This window comes from Pogona vitticeps, chromosome 6 (genome assembly GCF_051106095.1).
Source record: "Pogona vitticeps strain Pit_001003342236 chromosome 6, PviZW2.1, whole genome shotgun sequence".
Taxonomy (NCBI): domain Eukaryota; kingdom Metazoa; phylum Chordata; class Lepidosauria; order Squamata; family Agamidae; genus Pogona; species Pogona vitticeps.
Window position 1 is genome coordinate 110,573,350 of NC_135788.1, and position 25,049 is coordinate 110,598,398.

General features: G+C 40.2%; 1 protein-coding gene across 3 annotated transcripts; it reads left to right on the top strand.

Moving 5' to 3' along the window:
- Positions 1-7,631: 7,631 nt before the first annotated feature.
- Positions 7,632-17,260, top strand: GDPD3 (glycerophosphodiester phosphodiesterase domain containing 3). 3 transcript variants are annotated; one of them, XM_020798797.3, is made up of 11 exons: positions 7,632-7,915; positions 8,523-8,974; positions 9,292-9,334; positions 9,429-9,564; positions 9,923-9,968; positions 10,096-10,214; positions 11,630-11,719; positions 12,667-12,800; positions 14,620-14,679; positions 15,062-15,113; positions 16,965-17,260. In XM_020798797.3, the coding sequence occupies exons 2-11, from the start codon at positions 8,833-8,835 to the stop codon at positions 17,094-17,096; spliced, it is 954 nt and encodes a 317-aa protein (XP_020654456.2). In that variant the 5' UTR covers positions 7,632-7,915; positions 8,523-8,832; the 3' UTR covers positions 17,097-17,260. The 3 variants fall into 3 exon arrangements, with proteins under 3 accessions (XP_020654456.2, XP_078233217.1, XP_072832906.1); XM_072976805.2 differs by lacking the exon at positions 7,632-7,915 and adding an exon at positions 8,051-8,424; XM_078377091.1 differs by lacking the exon at positions 11,630-11,719 and having other exon boundaries at positions 7,665-7,915.
- The last annotated feature ends 7,789 nt before the right edge of the window (positions 17,261-25,049 follow it).

The following is a 25,049-nucleotide window of genomic DNA, read 5'->3' on the forward strand; positions in this document are numbered from 1 at the left end:
CATTTGATAGTCACTGTGTACTTGACAATCACACCAAACAAAGCTAGAAGATGATAGCATTCACCAGGAAATTTGACTGGAACTGGCAAACTCGCTATCTGTCCTTTACAGCTGGCTGCTCCTGTTCCATGTGTAGACTATAGGATATCAAACATACGTAAGTAGAACTTGACAAGTGGCACCATTTCACCCTAAAAGGACTGTGAATGACAGAAGTTCAAAAGAGTAATGAGTAGCAACAGGCTGGTGGGTGGAAAAAGGAAAACAGTCCACTCTGTTAATGATACCATCTCTGGCATATTCATAACTTACACATTTCTGATACAGTTAAGAACAAAATTAATGTCGACCTAAATTGCATTTCCTGCCCTAGGATTACCTTGAATAGCAATTGTCCTTGTTAAACCACTATTTCAGTATAATTTTAGAAGTCAAAAAACTAGGGAGCTAGAAATCGAGTAGATAAAGAAAATGGAGATTTTGCTTATAAAAGAATATTAGTTGTGTACAAGTAACCTGTCAAAGGGCATCCCGAGTCCATTTAGGTACTACTCACCAGGGTAAAGCAGGCTAATGCTTTCTTATTATTTCAATAACACATGCACAATCTGGTAGGAGGCAGGATACATGGCAAGGCTCCTCTAAAGTGTATGTGGGCAGTGCATTCTCAAAGGCTTTCACATCCGGAATCTGATGGTTGTTTGTTTTTTGGGTTCTTTGGCCGTGTTCTGAAGGTTGTTCTTTCCTGACGTTTCGCCAGTCTCTGTGGCCGGCATCTTCAGAGGACTGGAGTAGGAACTCTGTCCATGTTGTCCATGTATATGGGCAGGTTTTTGTAGAAAAAAAAACGTGAACCAAGGGACAATATTAGGCCTCTTCCTGTTCCAACTTCAGGATCAAACTAGTGCTCCACACACCATGCAAATATGTTTTCTGTGAGGCCAAGAGTCAACTATTCTTTAATAGGCAGTCTCCATGACTGAGTTTGAACGGGAAAAAGTACAGGAACTTGGCAGAGTGTCACTGAAGCACCACCCAGTGAAGAGGTACATACTGGTTTAAGGAAGATTGTTTACCACGCTGTGAACAGATGAATTATACTGTAGTCATCACTTTATAGCGTCCTTCCTTCCATTTAATAATTAGCACTCTTTTTTCAAATAGATTCTTGACCTCTGAATGCTGTTATGCAATTCTTTGCATGATCACTCATGATCTGAGAGAGAAACCAGACACCCGTCGCTTTAGCCTTGGGGGTGTTCACTGATTGGGAAGACAGGTGGGTGTATCTGAATCATGTGTTATCTCCCACTCACTTCTTGCCCTTCTCACCAAACACCACAGCCTCGTAGGTGCAAATTAGTATGTAATCTATCAAGATTCTGATTTCTTCACTTACTCTTAAGTCCTTAATGTGTTGACACCACACCTAGTACTTGCGCTTCCAGAGGAGGTGGCAACCCTCCCTGTGATGGACTGTTTCCCTTTCAGGTTGATTTATATTTCCAGCCAGTTCACTGGGTGCAGAAGAGGTGCAATGCTTGATGCACTGGGTGATTACGTTCAGTATCTGAAGTAATTTCAGCTTCCTTACTGACTGGGATTGTCTGAGACTTTGTGTACTGGCCTAGAAGAATGAGGTGACACAATGAAATTTAAAGTACAGACTTTACTATTTTGAGCACTTCACACATTTTTTTTTAAATATCCCCACAACCAAATAGCAGGGAAAGAAATTCTGCCCCGGTCTGGTCCCTAGTCTTTTGCTTGTAGGAAGATGCTGGCTTTAAAAATAGCACTCCAGCCACCGGTCTGAGGTAATCTAGTCTTATTTTATTGTCTCGGAGTTCTTCTACCTCCTTGTGACACATATATAGACCACCCGTCATCAGTGTTCCCAGGCTTATACAACACTCACTCAACAAGGTGAAAAAACCTGACAGGGCAAGAATGGTACCCAGAAACAACAGCTAAAATACAGTACCCAAAGGAGAAGATGACAGAACACCATTGGTAGAGTCACTTACAGCTACCAAGTGAGACCACTCACACACATCATCAAGGAGCTACAGACCATTCTGGACAATTATATCTTCCAAAGTTCCAGGTGGCCAGCCTGTACTTGTTTTACAGACAACATAAACTTAACTATTGTCTTGCAACAGGCCACAGATAGAAAGCAAGACACTTCTACCAACTTAGTTGCCAATTATGTCCCCACATCTGTCTTCACTTGTATCTACAGTCTTACGTATACCTGTACTGCAAAAGTTCTTTTCCCTGTTATAACTCAGTACTACTTCCTAAAAACCACTTGATCTGCCTACCATTGCTGCGCCTATTAACAGGATGTTTATGTAACCAGTACTATCAGCACACTGCCATGTACTCTGTACATAGAAACCTGTACCCTAATGATTATACTTCATGTGTCTAAGGAAGGATTTTAATCCATGAAAGTAAACACTGAAATAAAACTGCTACTCTTATTTTTTTTCTGTTTCTTATATATTCCCAGTCTTAGTTACAAGAACAAGTCTTTGGTGGAGATTAGAACACAGGTTGTATATGCACAGTTTTAGTGGCATTTATCCAAAGTCTTCTGGATGAAACCAACAAAACATATAAACTATTATATATACAACATAATGGGCTGATGTTACTTTACAGTAAGAATGCTTTGAAATAATTAAAGAAAACAGGCTTAAAATCATTTGCAGGGCACCTAAAGTCATAGCCTGAAGTTGGCATGATTGATCTCTGCAATATGTGTGTGTGAATGTGTATGTATTTATCTACACTACAGTATATGTGTACAGAAAGAGAGGTGCTTGTCCCCCTGCTTTTTGGTGAAATATTTAGAATGGTTCCATAAATAACCCATGAAAGTTATTACCCAAAGTTACCCCATCCTACTCTGCTGGAGCTGGCAGAGGTTACATAGGCTGAAATCTTCCACCCACAGGTCACTGAATTTTTATGCTGGACGCAGAGGAAGGAATCGTGATAGGTCAGGCCTTTGGTTTCAATGCTGGATACAGAGACAAGATGAATGCTCTGTACTCTACCATCTTGTTTCACATTTCTCAAACTTTGCTTTTTGAAGGGAAAAGCACAAGATACTGAGTTTCTCAGATTGACCCATATCTGATGTCTTCCACAAATGTACATCTGACCGTATGCAAATATGTAAAATTAATCAGGGAACAGGAAGCAATAGATAGGGATTGATTCACTTGAAACCTAAAAAGCATGCAGCTTATATACTGCCCCATAGAGCTGAAAGCACTTTCTGAGTGGATTACAAGTTAATTATGCAGGCTACACATTGCACTCCCTCCCCACAGCTGGGTACTCATTTTACTGACCTCGGAAGGATAGAAGGCTGAAGGTGTGAAGAGGAAGTCTGTCAAAAGAAAATGTAAAAGCAGAAACAGTAAAGGCAATAAAATCTTCTATATGCTTACTCAAGATTTTATCTAGCCTCTTGCAAAGGTCATGGTCAGATAAATGCTCATAAAAAAAGATGGAAATAGCTACAGGAAAAATATATTTCCAAGAAAGAACACTGCTGTTCTCATTAATCTATTTATGAAATATTCCTGACTGGTCATAATTTTGAAAATTTTTATGAGTTTCTGAAAGCCACTAGGTAATGTCTGGGGAATGTATTACCTTCCTGATGTTGTTGTGTTGCAAATTACACGGTGCCTCACTACTGGTTATACTGGCTGTAGCCAATGGGAATTGAAGTCAAATGCGGGTAACATCTGAGGTGAAGGGATGCCTATTTCATAATCCTGCTTTATTACATAATAAAGATGATGAACAATGCTTACCCACCTCCACATTTTTACAATAAGAATGTGAATAGCACACTGATTGAGAGAGGGCAATTCCAAACCACAGCCGCATCATTTAAGCAGATCATATTGTTGCTATTGTCAGGACTGTATTTATTAAAGGAAAGCAAAGAAAGAGAATCAACCATCTTATCACACTTTAACTGTGCTTTCCACATTCTCAAATGATTAAGGAGCCATGGGCCACAACTAATCCAGGTTAAATCATCTTCAGTAGTTTAATAAAGGCAACAATAAATTAATAAATATATGACTAGGAAGTCTTTTTTTTAGCGTAGTTTCAGGGAATACAAGAAGTAACATGCAAGACAGGACTAAAGCTCCTTCTAGCCTTATCTTCTAACAATTCATCAGGCAGGCATCCAGAGCACTAGGTAGCCCGTGTGGTGTAATGGATAGTGCAGTGGAATAAGAATCAGGAAACCTGAGCTGAAATCACTTGGCTATGGAAACTCACAAGGGGATGGCAATGCTAAACCACTCTGTGAACATCACAAGCAGCTTAACAACCCTATTAGGGTCATCATAACTCTGAAGTGACTTGACACCACATAACAATGGCTAACATACTCTGTCATCTGATAATCAAACACTTATTTTATTAAGTGTCATATCTATTCAAGCCCAAGTTTCCAGAACACTGCAACTCATTAAGTCTCATCCTGCTCCTTAGGAAATTAATCGCCATACTGGAAAGCCGATGTATTAAAATCTATCAGCTTAAAGATATATTAGAAGGTTTTTTTAGTTCAAACCTTCTGTTTGATTGAATGCACCAGGTGACCTTAAGCAAATTACAGCCTTTCTCAGCTTCATCATCTGCAATATGGGCATAACAATACTAACCAACCTGTAAAAATTACAATAACAATGCACTGGAAGCATATTTTAAACCTTAGAATATTACACCCATACATTACATTGTTGTAATTCCTACAAGCAGTCACTGTCACTTTATCCACTACACCACACTGGGAATCTTTTGTACTGTATTCTACTCATGACAAATAAAAAGAAGGCAAAGTCTGACAACAACCTGAATAAGGCTTTTTAAAGAACCCATTATATGTGATCAGCTACAACAGGTAATAATGTAATCTTGATGTCAGCTTTCCTATAAATATTTGCTACTAAGAAAAACAGGAGGGACTGTTTCTCCATAAAGCACTGCTTCTGAGTTTCTCAAGAGCAATTGGTCGTTCTTAGGAGACACAGTGCTAGACTATGTGGAGCTCTGGTGTGATTCAGCAGCACAGTTTGTAACATCTCCTAAAATACTATTTTCTGATCTCTGAAACAAACCATTACAAAACACCTTTTTAAACAGCATTCTCTACATTAGTGTTCCAAGGTTACAAAAGCTCAGCCTATAAAGGCAACAACGCTGTAACCAAGAAACAAATACGAACGTAACAGAAGCAAAATATCTAACAAGTCTTCACACTTTGGCAAGCAAGCAAAACACACAAACACACTTCTGATAGGGTATCTGTGGAAAGATTGGTAGCAATTAGGCAGCTGGACCATTGTTGCTGTTGTTTGAGGTGGGGGGCTTTTATTGCTGGTGCCTTCTCCGAAAGAGAATAAGCATCTCTGTCACTCTGGGTCTGACCTTCCATTTTGCTAGGGTGAGGATGTGAAGGCAAGCATGCGCCCCACAGTTGCTAGGCAACTGCCACTGCGAGATGCTGCTGTACTGGGTTCCCTTGGCAACTAAAGGATTTCCCTTTTTATCTCCTAAGGCAGCGAATTGGCCAAAACATCATCAGGGAAGGACAATAGGAGGACAGAAAGGACAGATGGGGAAGCAGTAGGGCAAGTGGCAACAAAGAAGGAACTGAGGCACTCTGCAAATATAATAAATAATAGCCTTAGAACTGCAGAGCTGGAAGGGACCCTGTGGATCATTAGGTTCAACCCCTCTCAAGGAGGCACCGTGGGGAATCGAACTCCCAACCAGATGCCTAAGCTACTGAGCTATTCAATAGTTAAGTAGCTAGGTAAGAAGAAAAGGGGAATACTTCTCAAATAGATGTGAGGGAAGGTGCAGAACTGAAGAAGATCTTCCAAGGGGGTAAAACTGGGACCTAATGTTGATAATTTTATCACAAAGGACATTCCATGTAAAGGAGCTGCCTTTTCTTAGCTGGGAACTCAAAGAGGAATTTCTATATTTCCCTCATTTCCATACTAATTTACAAAGTGGTTCAGAACATTAAGAACAAAGCACAATCCTTTAAAAGAAAACAAATAAAACTTTTTTAAAAGTAACCATCAAAAGAGTAGAGTGGGCGGAGTCTCACAATTTCAAACCCTGACAGAGCAATCTTTTTTTAAAAAGTGGGTCTGAGAAGCAACAAATGTCAAGAACAAACTTCCTATGAAAGGGTATTTTGCTATATTGAGGACATAACTGAAAAGTCCTGGATCCTAGTAGATTTTAGTGTTGCATCCATAAAAATGGCTGTGACCTAAGCACCATTTTGTTCTAAACAATCTTCAAGGGCAACTTTACGTAGAGTGCATTACCAAAGTCTAAGATGAAGGCACTGAATTAGAAACACCAGCTTAATTTCTGAATGCCTCCAAGCTTATAGACCTCATGCTTTGAGGGAGCGCGATCCCTGTCCAAACCAGATTTCCTCAGCCAACTGGTCATTATCATGTTCTAATTCACATCTATCAATCAATTACTGAATCAAAGCAATTGTTTAGGGATATAATTAGAATTGGGTCTGGATGTCATTAGCCCTCTGATATGACAACACACCAAGGAACACCTCCATTAGTTAATATGGATGTTTAAAAAGCACAGGAGACAAGACTGATTCTTGAGGATCTTCATAGAGCATTGCTCATGGGAACAAGTAAAAAATACTACCCTTCCTCCTAACCTTGACTGGAGACAGGGATGGATCTGCTATGAAATTAATGAAGCATAAGCTTCAGAGCCACTAATCCCGGAGGGGCTCTAGAAGCTACTTCTAAGTCCACATTGCTTAAAAATTTTACGTATTGGTTAAGTTTGTAAAAAAGAATTGTGGTGATCTGTTGTGGAACAACCCCACTGAAGAAGATAACAATGGTTACCCAGTCCTTGTTGCTGGTTGCCAAGGAGTCCCCATAACAGTTCAAGTTTCAGGGCCCAAAAAAACGTAGGTTCGCTACTGCTTAAGGTACAGTCCAGAGTCACTCTCCCTCAGTATCGCTTGGTTGTGTAATTACTAACCCAAGGAGGCTTGCCTGGTTCTTTTGCTATCAGTTTCACTAAAAATAAAAAAGAGAGCGTTTTTCTACCAGGCTTTTTATGTTTTGGTTCTTAACCATTTCAATGAGCCACTTTTAATTGCCAGTTGTTGGCAAGTGTGTGTTATTTATTACTTGTTTTTATTCTGATTTGTTATGTTTTTATTTTTTATTCCCTTGTGAACAACCCTGGAACCAATTTGTTGAAGGGTGGAACATAAGTTAAGAGAAATAAATCAAATACATAGATTTAAAAATCAGAAGGCATTTCAGTCTGAAAAATCAAACCTGAAAGTGGGCTGAAACAGATAACAAGAGTCAGCTTCATCTATAAATGTCTCTCAATCCACTTTCTTCTCTCTCCAAAATTGCACTCTGGAGATTATCCTACAATTATCATGATAATCACCACCGAATACTGATTTCTCTAAGAATGCTGTATCCACTGCCTCCTTTAAGAAGGCAGGTTTGTGTTCTTCTGACAGTGATGCATTGATCAGTGAACTGCGCGTGTGCACAGGCACACACAACACATCCAGCTCACATAAATGAGTTGACAGAAAAAAGATTTGGGTGGAAAAAAAGCAATAAAGCAATTTCTTTCTGACCCTGCAGAAAAGGCTGGACGATTAGACAGAAACACGGATCCTCTCCTTTTCACTACAAGCAGCTAGGGATGAAATTTATCTTGTCTCAGCCAGACTCAAATATATCATAGTCAGCTGCCAAAAAGGTGGCACAATAACAAAGGACAGAAGTAACATTGATCCCTTCCTCTCTTAGACCCAAACTACAGCTGGATACCAGTGAGTATTTTAAAAGGAAAATTGCATCAGGTGGAAAGGGAGGGAGGTGTTTCACTGATACATAATACAATCTGAAGGAATTTAACTTTTTCCTGCTCCATTATTTTTCGGGGGGGGGGGGGGAAGCCAAAACCTTTCATGAAGCTGTTATTCACATTAGAAGGAAATTCCTCACTGGCCGGCTGCCTTGTTTGGCTTCTACTACGATGTCTGAGAACTATTGGCTTAAGGAGAAGTGAGGATTTAGGAGCACTCTGGAAATTTGTCCTGTTTAAGGACACAAGTTTCCTGGTCTCTCTATCAGAGGAATGAGGTCAAGTGGTTCCAAGCAGGAAGGACCAAGAGGACATCTTGGTTTATTGCTGCCAAGAAAATTGATCTTTATCCTCTGGGAGTGGCAAGGGTTTAAGCTGTGCAGGTTGCCAGGAGGAGGGAGGGACAAGAACGCAACTTAATTGTGCGTGTACTTATGACAAATACTGTCATTCATGCGAATGAACAGGTGCAAGGTGAAGACTGAGGAGGTTCGGGCAGGCAAAGGGGAGGGATAGGTTTCTGTATCCTCTACACCCTTTTACACACCCTTCTTCCTTCTCTTGTACTTCAGAAACCACATGAACCTGCTGATCCAGCTGTTCCTGGAGGGGATGGCAACGTTCTCTATACTCACCACATATTGCACCTGACCGAGGACCCAGGAATTCAGGGATCCAATTCTACTCGATTTCATCTACTGATGCCAGTCTCTTTCCAGAGGATCTGAAGAACCTGTTGCTCACTCTGCTTTTCCTCTTCTGCTCATAATCCATGAACATCACCGTTTTCAGAAAACCTAGGTGTTCAGGCTTCAGACCATTCTTTCCTGCTATAACCCACAAGCCTGGGACTTCCAGATAACTGCCTCTACCAGTAGCACAATGGGCTACCACATACTCTTATTTGGGGTCCCTGCCATTGGGATCTATGCACTAGCCTCTCATTGCCTGCTGAAGAAGCCACATTTGCTCCACAAACCAAAGAGGTTTCCTGTTCGATGCCGACACGTTTCCCACAGAGGTGGTGAGTCTCTATTCCATTATTTGGGGATTTGGCATAAGGATCCTTTACACAGCTTGGAAAGGAGAGGTGGTATGTTGTAGTTTGAAAGTAAAGTAGTAACGCCAAGAGGGAAAAATCAGTCCCAGATTTTTTTTCCCCCAGACTCTCCCTCTGGCCTGCGGGTTGTGTATACTTTTTTCTGCTCTAGTTATTTGGACTCATATTGCTGCATTCCTAAAGCCAAGAGCACAGGTACTTCACTTCACTGAAAGGGAAAATAAGATCAAACGTTGGGCGCTTCAGGGCCTGCCTTATCAACAACCCTGTTTCTTCCCCAGGCAGCGGAGAACGAATTGAGAACACGTTGGAAGCCTTTAGCCAGTAAGTGATGCCATCCCACTACCCTTTGGCCCACCTTGAGCTGATGCTGATTCCATCCAGCCTCTTATGTTTTCCTCACTTTCCCCCTTCCCAGTGCATTGAGCCAAGGGACAAATCTGCTGGAAATTGACTGCCTTATGACAAGAGACGGGGTTGTGGTTGTGTCCCATGACGATAATCTCGAACGGCAGACAGGGCACAACATCGAGATCAGCAAAACAGACTATGTGGTGAGGACCCTTGAGATTCTAGTTCCCAATTCAGCCTGCTTCTCTTATTTATGGGTTTTGTTAACAGGGATATCCCATGTTTCTGCTATGATGAAACTCAGCGCATGTGGAGTTCTCACTCTGTTTCCCACCCAAGCCCTGCCCATACTGAAATAAGCTTTGTTTCCACAAGGGGGTTATATCGCATGCCTGCAGACTGTTATCTCTGACATCATGCCTATATCTTGGAACCTATAGCCTAAAAATACAAGAGGTCTTGCCTCGATCCATAAAACACATGCACCCATTCTCAGCCACTTAATCCTACATCTCATCAAGAGACCAGAGTTGATCTGGTTGCCTTCATTGTGTCCCATAGGATCTGCCACCATATAAAGACTCTCTGGAGGTGACCTTTTCACCAGGTGAGTAGAAATAAGTTACTTCATGGTAAATGGCACTGCAAGAAATCAGCAAAAGATTCAGTGGGGTTCTTTTCCAGCCAAGATGCTCTGGTCCTCCTTGGTCATCCCACCTCCCCCTTTTCAATAGGTTGCTTCTCCCATGGCAACGATCATCGAATTCCAAGGCTGGAAGAGGTTTTCCAGAAATTCCCTGGTGTACCTATCAATATTGAAATTAAACAGGACAATGATGAACTCATATATAAGGTAAGCTCATTTTCCTTCTAACATTCCCATCAGATAACTCTATAGATTTCGCCACTTTCCCTTTTGAGTGTTCAGTCTCTGGCAGTGCCTCCCCTTACTATAGTTAGGGGATGAAACTCACCATTGTATCTTGTAGTGGATTCTCTCCACCCAGCCAAAATGAGTCTTGCTGTCTTTCATGCACCTCTTAAATTTTCATGCTTCCATCCATAAAAAGGAGTCTTAATGGCACTTTAAAGTGTAACAGATTTATTGTGTTATAAATATTCCTAGCATAGAAGCCCCAGATAAATGACGATAGATCTTCTGGAAGGGTGTAAAAGCAGGTGCCACTGTGTTAATCTTTAAGGTGTTTTAAACTTCCACTTTGGTTTTTCGGGAAGAGACTCAAATGGCCATACTGTTGTTCTTATCATATGCCATCAAGTGACCTCTGACCTAAGTAGTATAAGGGACCCTTATACTGCTGACCTATGGTGACTTTATGAATCAACAATCTCCAAAATGTCCTGTCCTGCTCAGCTCTTGCTAACTCAAGCTTGTAGCTTCCTTTTGGGAATTAATCCATTTCATATTGGGTCTCCCTCTTTTCTTGCTGTCTTCAACCTCTCCCAGCATTATTGTCTCTTCCAGAGAATCTTGTCTTCTTATGGTGTGCCCAAAGTAGGAGAGCCTCAGTTTCAACATTTTTGCCCCCAGAGACAGTTCACACTTGATTTGATTTAGAACCACTTGTTCATCTTTCTGGCTCTCCAGGCTATCTACAAAGCTCTCCTCCAGCATCACTACTCCACTTGTTCTCCCATTCATATAATTCAGTCACACACATAGGCTCCAGAAAATAAGGCAGAGACAGATCTCCCAGTGAAATTCTATTTCTGTAGTAATCTAGGCTTCTCAAAACATTTTCGGGAATATCAGGCATATTATTTCAGAAAAAGTCTATATATGATTTGTCACAGGACCTTGACCCTTCTCTTAGGATTCTGAGCTCACCTAAAATGTCACAAGAAACTTTACTGTTCTTACCGGAGCAGATTAACTTGGTTAACCCTCCTAAGAATATTCTCACAAAGAATAATGGTCTTTGAAATTATTGCCTACTAAAAATTGAGCTGAAAGTCTGAAAGGCTTAATTACGTATCTCTATAATATACACTGATACACAAATTTAGCTTGTGTCAAATGAGCAGTAATTCTAGAGACCATCTGCCAAATCTTTTCAAACCTCAGACTTCTGCTCAGTTTCTACTGTTTAACTTACTATGAAAAATCAATGTTCCTTAAAAATAAAAACTTTGGTTAGCTGATTTTTTTTTTGCTTTTGTTAGATGTCACACTATTGTGTATTACTATTAACAAAAAATAAAAAATAAAAATGGTGGCCCTACCCTGTCTTCTTCTCTTGGACACAGGTAGCAGATCTTGTCCGGCAATATGAGCGTTCTCATATAAGCATCTGGGCATCCTTTGAGGGAGGAGTCCTGAAGAAATGTTGTGCAGCTGTATGTATTAATCATCTTCTGCCACCATTATGGCTACCAGATACTCAGGCAATGTTTCACAGGCATTGATAAATAAAGCAATACTTTTTATTGGACAAAATATCCATAGAAGAGTCTTCAGACTTTCGTACTACACAGGACTCTTTATATAGCCGAAAAAGAAAGAAATATCCCACATACCATAATAAACAAATCAGGGCATGTCTGAGAGACACCTTCCTGTTGTTTCTAATCGCTCAATTAGCTTCTTAAGCCTTCTTTGTTTATACTGCATACTTCATAGTTTCAAACTTGCTAAGTTATGATGTTTTCACCTGAGGAATGTTGTACCTCTGTGAAAGGGATAGGGATTTCCGACAGAGGATTCTCACGCTCTTGCATTTCCTACATTTCTTTATAGGAAGGTATCATGATCAAAATGTTTTAAATGTTCAGAATCAATGTAAATTACTCACCTATTTCTTCCCAAGGAAAGAAGGCAACCCTTTCCCCCCATGATAGGGTCACATATATGGTGGGAAGACAGGCATACAGAGGGTCCAGAGAGTGAGGACCTGCAAAAGTCTGCTGGGTGCCTGGAGCCAATTCAGACATGTTCCTAATGCAAGTCAAGATATTACAGTCCCCATACTACCCTGTTTCCCCAAAAAGACCTAACCTGAAAATAAGCCCTAGTGTGATTTTTCAGAATGCTCGTAATATAAGCCCTACCCTAAAAATAAACCCCAGTCAAGTGAAACCCCGCCCTCTGCTATTGTGCAGCAACCAGAAGAAGATGACATGACTGTATTTGAATAAACGTAGATTGGTATACATGAAAAAAATAAAATATCCCCTTAAAACGAGCCCTTATGCATTTTTGAAGCAAAAATTAAAATAAGACTTATTTTGGGGGAAACACGTTATGTAACAGAAAATAATTTCTCCTCTATTCTCTCATCCTGCAGAACACAGAGATGCCATATATCTTTTCTCTGAAACGTGGTATTTTAATCCTCCTTCTCTACTATGTGGGACTCCTGCCCTTTTTGCCCCTGAAAGAATCGTTCCTTGAATTTGTGCTGCCTTCCATCATGAACAGGTGACAGCTGCATGGGGCGGTGGTGGTGGTGGTGACAGAGAGAAATGTAGAGCATTCCTAGAGTACAGATCAGCACCTGGAAGCCAAAGAACCACATGTGCTCTATTACCATGAAAAGCACAGTGTGAAAAGTGAGGTAACCATGTCAACAAGACTTGCCGGCTGCCCACTTTGGGAAATGGGTGCATAAGATGGCCAATCACCCTCCACATCTACCTCATAGCCATCCTTGTCTGAAACTAACAGCCGGTCATAGTCCCAGAGAAACAGGCCAAAACTAAAAGTAAAAATGAGAGCTCATGAAGTATGTGCCTAACTATGGGTATTAGCCTTGACAAATGGACCTGGAAACCAAACGCTTCAACATGGAGTTCTGTTTCGCTGCTTTAGTTGGTCTAGCACACTCCATTCTGTCTTTATTTCCAACCACCAATGCCCCTAAGGACATTCAGTCTTCTTTGGGTTGCTTTTCTTTGTAGGTTTCTGCCCACACATCCCCAATGTTATTTTCACTAGATTTAAAAAAAGGTTTAACATATCCAGGGCTCTGTCAAGCCCACACATGCCTCCTTATTAGTATTGGGAACTTTTGGTAAAAGGTTTTATATTAGGAATTTTGTTTTTCCTTTCATTAGCAGAGCACAAGGCAGAAAACAACAATGTGACAGATTTAGTCCAGTCTCACCATCCCTCCCTTAACATACAAATCTAGCCTTTTCTGTAGTTTTTTTTTTTAAAACGAATCACTCTAGCTGCATTTTTAAGTAGAAAAAGTAAAGGTACAGCTACACTAGGAGCAATGGTCAAGCTTTTTGCCACTTGGGAATAGTCGGGCTTGATTAGAATAATCTAATCAAGATTTATACAGAAATGTCTCCTACCAATATTGCAAAGTGGCTTAATAAGCAAGGGGCCATTGAAAATCAGCCTGCAGCCAAAGCCATGGATTCAACGGTTGGTGATTTCTCAATTAGCCCTTTAAGGTGAGGCAAAGAAAAGTTTTTTAAAAAAGAAATTATAAGAGATATAGTGCAACAGAGTTAAGTCTTTATTGAGATGTGGATATTCATAACTGAATACGACCATCACTGTCCCAGGTGTGCCTAATATGAGTCTGGCCCTTGGAACTGGCCCGTCCACTCATGCTTCATCGCGCCACCAGCCTCCCGTTCTTCTTGCCAATCAGGGAAGTAGCTCCGCCATCTCTTTGCTTGGCTGGCCACCCCAGGCAGCGGGCGGGAGGACAAGTTTTCCTCGCACTGCTGCTCAGTATATACAAATTCAGGAAAAAAATAAATGTAAATAAGCATACTGTATCTTCTTCACCCTAATGCGAAGAAGAGATTTGGAATCTTTCTGTCACTGCCAAACTACACATTTCTTGGCACTAGAGATCTGCTAAAGCACCATCTACTGCACACTGCATTACTAGGTCCTGGGAACTTACAAACAATACAGTACTTTGGGTAGCAAGAGAAATCAAGGCCACCAATGCAGTTATGAACACCAAGTCAAGTAACTTTTTTGTGGTTTCCGTCTGACGTACTACAGCAAACATCCATGTTTTCCACCACATTGACAGTTGGATTAAAATGCCTTTAAATGGTACTGCCTCTGCACCTGGGTTATATTTTATGTTTTTTCTATATAAGGTTTGACAAGGGAGTAAAATTAATGTTTTGTGGAATGAAGAAATGGTACAGGAGTGTGTTTAGAGGAAGACGAGATCCACTAGCTCAGAGGAAGGAACTGGAAGAAGTGAGGATTTCTTGGTGGCATGAAAGCAATTTCACCACTTTCTAATTTTGTTCAATCATAGGACCTATTTTCCAGTGAAAAAAGGCAGATTTGGAGCACTGCTGGCAAAATTTGCCTTCAAGTGAGTGACAGTAAACATTGCTTTCTTTGCTCAGTATCCTGACCCACTACCAAACCTCAAAGCATATTTCATCACCTTATTTATCTCTATCTCTTTCCCTTTATTTCTGGAAACCTATCAAGTATGTATGTGTAGGTCAAGGTGGTTAATGACACCTACAAACCATACCTGTTGACTCTTTCGGCCAAATCATGAGTCTCCCACTGTGGCCATCACAAAACTGTTGCTAAAACATCACCAAACATTTCGCCCCTCTTTTTTCTTCTTCTTCATGTTGGAGTTGGTGTTAGTATATATATTACAGTACAAGCAGAAAAGAAGGGCTAGGATTGTACTCATGTCTTGTAAATCTTTTTCATCTTGCTTATTCCTTCTCAAACAGGGTGACAATGAGAAAAAAACTTTTCAAGCACTTGGAAGATAGAGGAATACAGGTACGTTAGAGGGAGCTGATAAATCAAGACACAGTGAAGGGAGGATTACAGTCTCTACTCCCAGGAAATTCCCAAAGCTTGAGTCTGAGCTAGAAGAGTTACAAAAGGGTTCCTGGTAGCCTGGCTTCTTGTGGCTGAGATAAATTTCAGCTGAACTGGTTTTAGCTGCCCTTTCAACACCTTTGGATGTGGGTTAGGAAGACAAAAGAAAAGAGTTGCAATTATAATTTACATTTGTATATCAGTGCCTGTCTTTCTCTCAAGAATAGAGATATACTGTAAATAAATAAGAATTGTATTCCTAAATAAGCCAGTTGTTATATAGTGGATAGAGAGGCAGACTAGGACACCGGAGACTTGGATTCAAATCTCCACTCTACCATGGAAGCACACAGAGGGAATGTGGCAATGATAAATCACTCTTTTAATGTCTTACATAACTCAAAGCCCATATTAGAGTTAGCATACATAAGAAATGACTTACCAACATAAAACAACACAATTTCTAAGTGTATGATAAACAGCTATACAGTTCATGGTCATGTATCTGACAATCCTTAAAGTCAGACTGAACAAATTATGCTCTCACTTTAGGCTTCCCCTGTCCCAGGAAACATGATTTTAAAGTTTCAGTACTGTACATGCCTGTACACTGCTGCCTCCCTACTTCAAGCCTCTTGGGAAGATAATATATCCTCTGTGTGTTTTATGCTGTCAAGTCGAAACAGACTTCTAGTGACCCTACTAGAGCCTTCAAGGTAACTGAGATACTTAAGGAGAGGTTTTACCAGTTCAGCTTCTGCAGTGAGTTTCCATGGGGCTGAATCCTGTTCTCCAGAGTCCTAGGCTTTCACTCTATCCATTACACCACACTGAGAATCCTTAATATATCCCTTATCAAAATAATTTTGTGGCAGAATAACAAACTGATTATGACATAAACTCTTCCTGAATCGAACCCACCAAACTCTGGACTAAGAAAGCAAGTAATACATAGAGACATGGTGCATACTGGCTGCAGGTTTTTTGCTTTTTCACTGGTTACTGCCAGCTGAGTCATTAGCATTTGCTTGTCCTCACTGGACTGGTTGGCACAATAACTACACAACAAGGCTTGTTGTTGTTTTAAATCACTTGTCATCACAAATCAAGTCTTTCCTTTAAAAGGAGGGGGAGAGACAACTGAGAAAAGACTGAAATGAAACAGGATAGCAACAACGTTGCTCTGGTTGCTCTGTAATGAGTGAATGAATAAAAAATAGCAATCCTGGAGAAAAAGGTTTGTACTTCTATATAAGCTAATTTTATCTGACCCACAAAAGTTTTCCACAATACTGCCAAATTATTTTTTCTGTAACACAGTATTCAGCTCTTCTTGTTTTGCCTATACTGTATTACTGCAACCATATGTACAACCTTACAAAGTAGCTCGCATCCATATTGCAAATGCAGACCGGAGGCTCGGAGACAACGGTTTGTGTTGTGTTTACTTCTTAATAAGCATCCAACAAACTGCAACCTCCAGGTCACAGCTGAGATAAAATTTAAACCAATGATTTCCTACCTCAAACCTGACAACCTATTGATACTTGTTCCCAGATATCTGATTCTTAGATGTACTCTTAAAATTGGTAACACGTTCATAGTGACTTTACCTTATCAGGAAGTGATCCTCCTCACCACCAGCATCCTGCTGATTACAGAGTAATACAGTTGTGACTCTTCCCCAAGTAACAACATCCTGCACCATTGGGGTCAATGTTTCCACAAATAATAAGTGACCAAACTTGAAGGAAATTTTGTTTTCAGGATGACAACTAAGCTCATCTTCTTTTTAACCCCCTAATACAGATCCTTCTTTGGGTCCTGAATGAAGATAAAGATTTTGAGGAAGCCTTTAGTTATGGAGCCACCGGAGTCATGACAGATTATCCCACTCGACTCAGAAAGTATCTAGACACTCATCCACCCTTGTTCAATTAATAATCCAGAATGAGGTGGGCGACAGAGCAAAAAGGGAAAGCTTTAACATACGTATGCCTGTTACGGAATCAGAAGGAAACAAAAGCAATTCTTACCTCCATTTTGTAAGGGGGAAAATACTGTATGGGTTAAAACTATGCAACATTAAACATTATTGTTACTGATAGTGGGTATTTATTTTATTTATTTTTACATTCATACTCTATCCCTCCACAGCAAACTAGTGTTCAAGGCAGCTTATTAACATCATTAAAAATTAAAAAAAAAGTACTATAAAACCAAATTTAACAATAAAAACATTAAAATGAAGTAAAACCATGGCCACCATAAAAACCTTAAAGTCAACCATGTACACAAGGAAAAACAACACAGCAGATTAAACACTATATGCCAGTTATAAAGGATGTGTTTCTAAAAACAGTGAAAATAACAATTGATCACAACTATGACAGGAATGCTTTCCACAGTCTGGATCCACAAAGTATAAAACTCTCCCCTATGTGCCTGTTAGCATGCAACTCCATGCTAAAAGGCATGAATTGCCCCAGAATTGGCACAGGTGAATTTGAAGTATTTTTAATGATCAGATGACATTAAAGGTCAACACAAATCAACCATCCTTTTTTCTTTCCAATCTGGACTTTCTCCCCTTCTACGTTTTTCTAACCACAATGACTGAAACAGCAATTTGCATATGTGATCATTTGTTTCATTCTACAAAAGGAATGGAGGAGGGGGATGACTCTGGATGGCAACATTGGGGTTTGATGTTTTAGAACAGTGGGAATGCCCACCCTTTGATCTTTCTCCCTAGTCACTCCATAGTATTTTTAATTTATTTTTTAAAAAAACAAACGATTGAATCTAATGCTAGATCACCTTATCACTGTATTGCTAAACTAATTTAGCACTAGATCACCTCTGCAAAAAGAGAGATTAATATAAAATTGAAACAACTCAGAATAACTCCATCAGACTACAGTATTCCCATGTTATGTGTGTATGTCTGTATATGTATGGAGAACTCTGGAAAACTGTCCCCTTTTCCTACTGCCATACAATCCTTAAACCATTCTAGTGGCTTTGACAGCAGACAAAAAAAAAACTTTAGAAAACTAAAGATATGCAGGATGGCAGTAGCACAGGTAGGGGGGCTATGGGTATAGCTCAAATGAACCAGTTGTATTGGCTCTTGCCTTTCCATTGGATTATTTCAGCGACGTGGAGAGGGGGGATTTTCTGCTTGGGTAACAGCCTATCCTCCATATTATTTTACCCAGGCTTCGTGCTCTGGAAAGGACACTCATACAGAGCACGTTACCATAGTCTCTCGAGACTAAAGGATGCCTAAGAGACATCAGATTGAGAGGCCAGTGTGGACACTGGCCCTGAAACAACCTGGGCTCTTTGTGTGGTCTCCTAAATTGAATGCTGTTGCAGATGAGATTGTGGATTAAGCCAACATAATGATCTAATCAGGCTTGCTAATGTAGTCACATGCTTAGGTGGTGTGTGGTTAAACTCCAATACTGCAGTCAAGATTCTGCTCACAACCTGAGTTAAATCCTGATGGGCTCAGATTGCCCACTCAGGGGTGAATTAACCTTCCATCCCTCCAAGGTCAGTAAACTGAGTGTTCAGGTCGCTGAGAGGGCAATGTGTAGTCTGCATTATGAATTTATAAATGGCCCAGATTATGATTCATCTGCTATGGTGCAATATATAAACAGCACAGCTTGCCTTAGGTTGGCCTCTGCAACTATTGCTATTTTTAAGAAGATTCTCTCCTGAAAATCTTAACACAGCTGTAACTGGCATAGTAAACAAAACTGTGCAAAGGCATTCTTCCTTACTCTCACCACCTGGGAAGCCAAGGCAATGCAGAATCAAACAGGATTCCCAGACTATAAGGAGTACTCCCAGACTACAAACGTGGTCTATCAGGTGAAGCACCACCCCTTCTTGAACAGTTTAAATTCCAATTCTTGAATCTGATTTTCGACTGACTATGAATACCTTCATCTAGTCAAGATTTTATTTCAGCTTATTCAACCTCATCCAGCTCATTACAAAGCTCAGAAACACTCAAGGGTCGTGACTGCTTATTCAAACCATTTTTCTCAAGTAGCAGTGAAATCAAGAGCCTCACCGTTCCCTGGTCACATTCTTGGCATTATCAGGAAACAGTAAGTGATAGCACAAATTTACAAACATGGTTTCCATTTGTTTTTTCTTATCTCTTTCCCAGAACCAGTAGGAACACCCAGGAGACTTAAGTTTATGACTAGTTCCTTATTCAACCCCAATACAGAAGCAGCTCGAAAAAGGAACTGAAGCTTACACATCTCTGTGTAACACTAGTTCCCAACTTCTCTACTCAATAATTGCAGCCCTTGAAGACTGACCTCAACTGTAATTTTGAGACAACAGCCCTAATGCAGCCTGCATCTTTCCTGACTTACATCTAAGAAAGACATCCATCTTTCCAAGACCTTGTTGACTTTATATCTAAGAGTAATTTTCCTGGCAAAAACCATTTTGCCATTAACTTTTGAACTTGGCTCTTCCTACTGCTACATGCCTGACGAAATGAATGGTCCTGAACCATTAAAGCTTGCAGATTGTACGATTATTTTTAAGATGGTCTGTAAGGATATTGCTTATTCTTGCATTTGTATTTTGTATTGACTATATGGCTCCCTTAAATTTCACTTAAAAAGAAGGTAGTTCAAAACACAATGCTGTATTTCTCAGTTCATTGTGCTTCCATTTTCATATTTGCTTAGATCAGCTGCAGAACTTGCAGTAGTTCCCTTTTTTACTAGAATTTCCAGATCACTCCAGCCAACATGAAATTCTCAAGTGCTTTCATACAAAAATGCATTTCTGATTTTCCCAAGCATTTTCCCCAGAAAACCAAATTAGGAGAGAAAACTTTTTAGTTGCTGCTATTTCTAGGCAATCAACCATCAGAAACCCACATCAATTTACTGCAAATCACCCAGAGATATACCTGCAGATCCTAATCCACTTTTCTTTAATTCAATCATTCTTAGATCTTTAATGCTCAAGAGAGATAAGTGAAATCAGTTCTCAAAGGTGTGACAGGCATTTTACTTATCTCTCTTGAATACACTAAACTATTATGTAAGTTTCTAGACCTGGAGGTTGGCAAAAAAAAAAAAAAAAAGACTCAGCCCTCACTGGAATTTCTTCTTCAAATTATGGCATAATAATATATCTTCTGTCTGTCTAGTAATTATTTCACACTCATTTCACATGCAGGCAAGGTTATGGTCAAAATCCTACAAGGTAGGCTTCAGCAGTATGTGGACGGAGAACTCCAGAAGTACAAGCTAGATTTCAAAGGGGCAGAGAAACTAGAGACCAACGACTCCCAAATGGGACTGCCTGACCACCTTATCTGTCTCCTGAGAAATCTATACATGGCACAGGAAGCAACAGTTAGAACTGGATATGGAACAACTGATTGGTTCAAAATTGGGAAAGGAGAACGACAAGGCTGTATATTGTCTCCCTGCTTATTTAACTTATATGCAGAATACATCATGTGAAAGGCAGGACTGGATGAATCCCAAACCGGAATTAAGATTGCCGGAAGAAATATCAACAACCTCAGATATGCAGATGATACTACTCTGATGGCAGAAAGTGAAGAGGAATTAAAGAACCTCTTAATGAGGGTGAAAGAGGAGAGTGCAACAAATGGTCTGAAGCTCAACATCAAAAAAACTAAGATCGTGGCCACTGGTCCCATCACCTCCTGGCAAATAGAAGGGGAAGATATGGAGGCAGTGACAGATTTTACTTGCTAGGGCTCCATGATCACAGCAGATGGTGACAGCAGCCACGAAATTAAAAGACACCTGCTTCTTGGGAGGAAAGCAATGACAAAATTAGACAGCATCTTAAAAAGCACAGACATCACCATGCCGACAAAGGTCCACATAGTCAAAACTATGGTTTTCCAGTAGCGATGTATGGAAGTGAGAGATGGACCATAAAGAAGGCTGACCACCAAAGAAGTGATGCTTTTGAATTGTGGTGCTGTAAGAGGCCCTTGAGAGTCCCCTGGACTGTAAGGAGAACAAGCCTATCCATTCTGAAGGAAATCAACCCTGACTGCTCACTGGAAGGACAGATCCTGAAGCTTTGGCCATCTCATGAAAAGAGAAGGCTTCCTGGAAAAGACCCTGATGTTGGGAAAGTGTGAAAGAAAGAGAAGTGGACGACAAAGGATGAGATGGTTGGACAGTGTCATCGAAGCTACCAACATGACTTTGACTAAACTCCAGGAGGCAGTGGAAGACAGGAGGGCCTGGTGTGCTTTGGTCCACGGGGTCACGAAGAGTCAGACATGACTTCACGACTAAACAACCACAAAATAATTAGGTTTTAGTCAAGGGAATGGTTTCTGTTGGAGTTTTATTTACAACCTCACATACTGTCTGTGGTTTGTGTGACTTGGATCGACTTTTCTGGGCTGTGATTGCATCTCTATCCAGCACTAACCAATTATTCCTTCTAGCCTTTGAATTCAAAGAGAGTCCCACCTTTCTGTTCAGTCTTCTCTAATCCTCTCTTTGGTTGGTTAGTGGCAGTTAGTTAATTGGTGTTGATTGCAAGTATGTGTGAAGTAAAGAAAGTATACATAAGTCTATAATTTCAAGCAACTGTAAGTAAAGAGACTTTTTTATTCTTTCTCATACAAATGTCTCAGAGTGAGTTATGGAGACTAAGTGTCAGTTAATGAGAAAGGGGTGGACTCTAGGGAGCTCGTAGCTCTTCTCGTTTCTAAATCTCTGTATTTCTATGGAGTGCCAAAAGGGAATTTTATCAGAAATTCAAAATTCTGCAACAGTTTCCACAACTCTTTTTACCAAGATGGCTGCCTCTGACTACTCTAGATTAGGTCAAAATGTATGCTCAAACTATAGACAACAGCCTGGCAATCACACATGCCTAAAAATCCTGGTTGTACATATCCACTTTAAAGCTACAAGTGCAAAAAATAAGTTAGTCACACATGCTCAGAGGCACCCTATGAGTTACAGTATTAGCTTATACATTCCTATGCTAAATCCCAGCATTGAAAAATGGGTTTTTCCAGCTGAGTCTTGTTTCAGATTATTTAACTAAATAGTCAAATGTCCCACGACTGTCACTATTTTTTGTTTGGTTTCATTATACTGTATAATCTAGCCCCTAATCCATAGACATTAGCTTTCCTTCATCTTGCTGAATATTTCAGGACACTTTATTGCTCTATCATGATATCTACAGTATGTTACCAAAATATATGGGAAGTTAATAGTCCAAAGGAAAAGGGAATGGCAAATCATACAAATATCTGTGGGAGACAAGACTCTGTGGTCTAGGATTCTTGTTTAGTCTAGAATAATGACCCACAGCTAATCCGACAGGACAAGGTCCATAGGGTCAACTGGATGCCATCAGTCCTTCAAAAAATAAGAGCACTACCAACTGTCTACAGAGCTCATGTGACCCCTGTGCATACCCAATCCAATTTTCCCTGCAGACCAAGTGATCAGCTCACTGCAGTAAAAAGACTGCTGCTACAGCAATCCAAGCTGAGAGACTTTATTTAGAGCTAAGAAATTATTTCTTACCTCTGATAAGGACATAGGAGCTATTTAGGGGAATTTAAATTTTCAACAAGTCTCTTAAATTTTAAAATCACATAAAGAACAGGAAGTTTTCTGGATAGCTCAGTCAGCTGTGGAGCAGGAAGTTGCGAGTTCCCTGCCTGGAAAACCCTGAAAAGGGTCACCATAAATCAGAATTCAATTGAGAGTACATATTAGGATTAAAGAAGAAAGTATTTAAAGTTTAAGTGGAAAGAATTTAGTGGTGCTTTGAAAGCATGCAAGCTATTGCATCAGGACTTATCTTTGGGAAGACATGCAGAGAAATGAGTTGTGCTTTGCATATCTAGAAGCTTCATAAGAACCACAATCTAAAACAGAATGTGTCACTAAGTTGCAATGTTTTTTTAAAGTGTGCCCTCATTAAGAGAAAGCCTGTCCTCCGCCACTGTACAGCAACCAGATGACATGACTGTATTTGAATACATGTAGATTGTTGTACATACAAAAAAAATAAAACATCCCCTGAAAATAAGCCCTAGTGCTTTTTTTTTGAGCAAAAATGAATATAAGACCCTGTCTTATTTTTGTGGAAACATGGTACCAGTTATGGGGTGGGAAGGGAGGGGGGGCTTGATTTTCAGCAAACCGAGGTTCTATGCCTCAGCTCACCCTCCTTTTTAAACGTGCTGGTGGACCGGACTGAAAACCCTGTCCTTCAGGTCTGCTGGCAGGCAACCCTATGCCCATTGCCTTGCCCAGCCAATCCTCGAAGGGGGTTGTGTCTTTGGCCCGGCACGGGCTTTCCCAGACCCTTCTTCACCACTTGCCACGTGGCAGCTTCCATCTTCTTTTCTCAGCTGCTTCCAGTGGGATCCCAGCTACTGCTTTGGCCTCAACGTGGGACCAGGTAAGTCCGTGTCCTGGCCTTATATGAGTTTTAGAATTCTCTTCTTCTTTCAAGGGATTCCTTCAGAGCATATAGTTTCTCTCTGACATGCATCATTTTTATCTTCAGATAAACCTTGTGAGGTGGGTTAATTGGGAGACAGGCTCTGCCAAAGATCACCCTAAGTTTCCTTACATCTTAATTGCTAGCCAAGCTGCAAACACTCACTACATTTAGCTTCAGCTAAGTCCAGTTAAACATTAAAAAGTAAGATAAATAATTTGCAAGGACACTAGTAAACTACTACTCTTCAAGACAATACAAGGGTAGAAAGACAAGTGATTTCAGAAGTATAAGGCAGGTTCACATGTTCACATTGCATGCCTGAAATCTTCAAACCTATAGTTCAGTGGTTCCTAACCTTGGGTCTCTGAATGTTCTTGGACTACAACTTTCAGCAAAATCTTGGTCAGCACAGTTAGTGGTGAAAACGTCTGAGATATGTCCAAGAACTTTTGAGCACCCAATGTTGGGAACCACTGCTACAGTTAATATGTGTTTACCCATCATTATATCTTGCCCAAGGAAAGTTACAAATAGCAGTTACATGCACCTAGTTACTCAGGAGTAACAAGCTATCACAAAATGAAGTAAAACTAATGTAACAAGCAGTGACAAAGTTACATTTAAGTATAATGAGTAATATTTTCTAGATTCTTTCCAAAGCTGTTTCTGCTAGGGCATTTTGAAGTGCTCTTTACAGCTTTTATTCCATTCTCTTATCAATCCTAAGTGGTAAACAGAAGCATTCTTCGTCTTTTGTATTGTGGTAAATATTTGCAAATTGTAATATCAAAATGGATACTGGAGGAAAGCAAGGATTATTTTGTTGAATTTTCCTGGCCTGCTAAGCATCAATAATGCCTCATACAACTGACTACCTGCAGTACTAAGTAATGCAAACATGTTAAAAAAGAGAGCAAAGCTCTGACCTCTGAATTCATGTATATATGATATAACCACCAATCATCTCACAAAATGGGGTCTTGCCTAGTCACTTGTTAAAGCCAGCAAAGCTCTAAGATGCCTCAGCATGCTCAGTCCTTTCCCCACAATAGATTAAAGAAAGCAAAATCAAGAAAAAATCCTCATGAGGGGAAGCAAAATTATATAGTTAGAATTCTATAGCACTTTTGACACTGTGGAATTCTGTCTAGACAAATCCTAAGAATTACAAGCTTATAACAACACATACCTTGAGGCATTTATATACAGCATCAACCTTGTAATGCTTATATAATCACCTCCAGCCCCAAACTGGGACTCGGTTGCTTCTAAGTAGGTTGGATCTTGCATTGACTGGATTGGAGTTTATATTTATTTGTACAGTATTTTGTTTTGCACTGTGACTCACTGATTGCTCTAACTTGCATTGAC

Bases quoted from the DNA above. Each gene is read 5' to 3' on its own strand.
- GDPD3 (XM_020798797.3), top strand. From the start codon at position 8,833: ATGGGCTACCACATACTCTTATTTGGGGTCCCTGCCATTGGGATCTAT. The intron at 9,335-9,428 runs GTAAGTGATGCC...CCCCCTTCCCAG, and splicing joins ACGTTGGAAGCCTTTAGCCA to TGCATTGAGCCAAGGGACAA. The intron at 14,680-15,061 runs GTGAGTGACAGT...CTTCTCAAACAG, and splicing joins CTGGCAAAATTTGCCTTCAA to GGTGACAATGAGAAAAAAAC.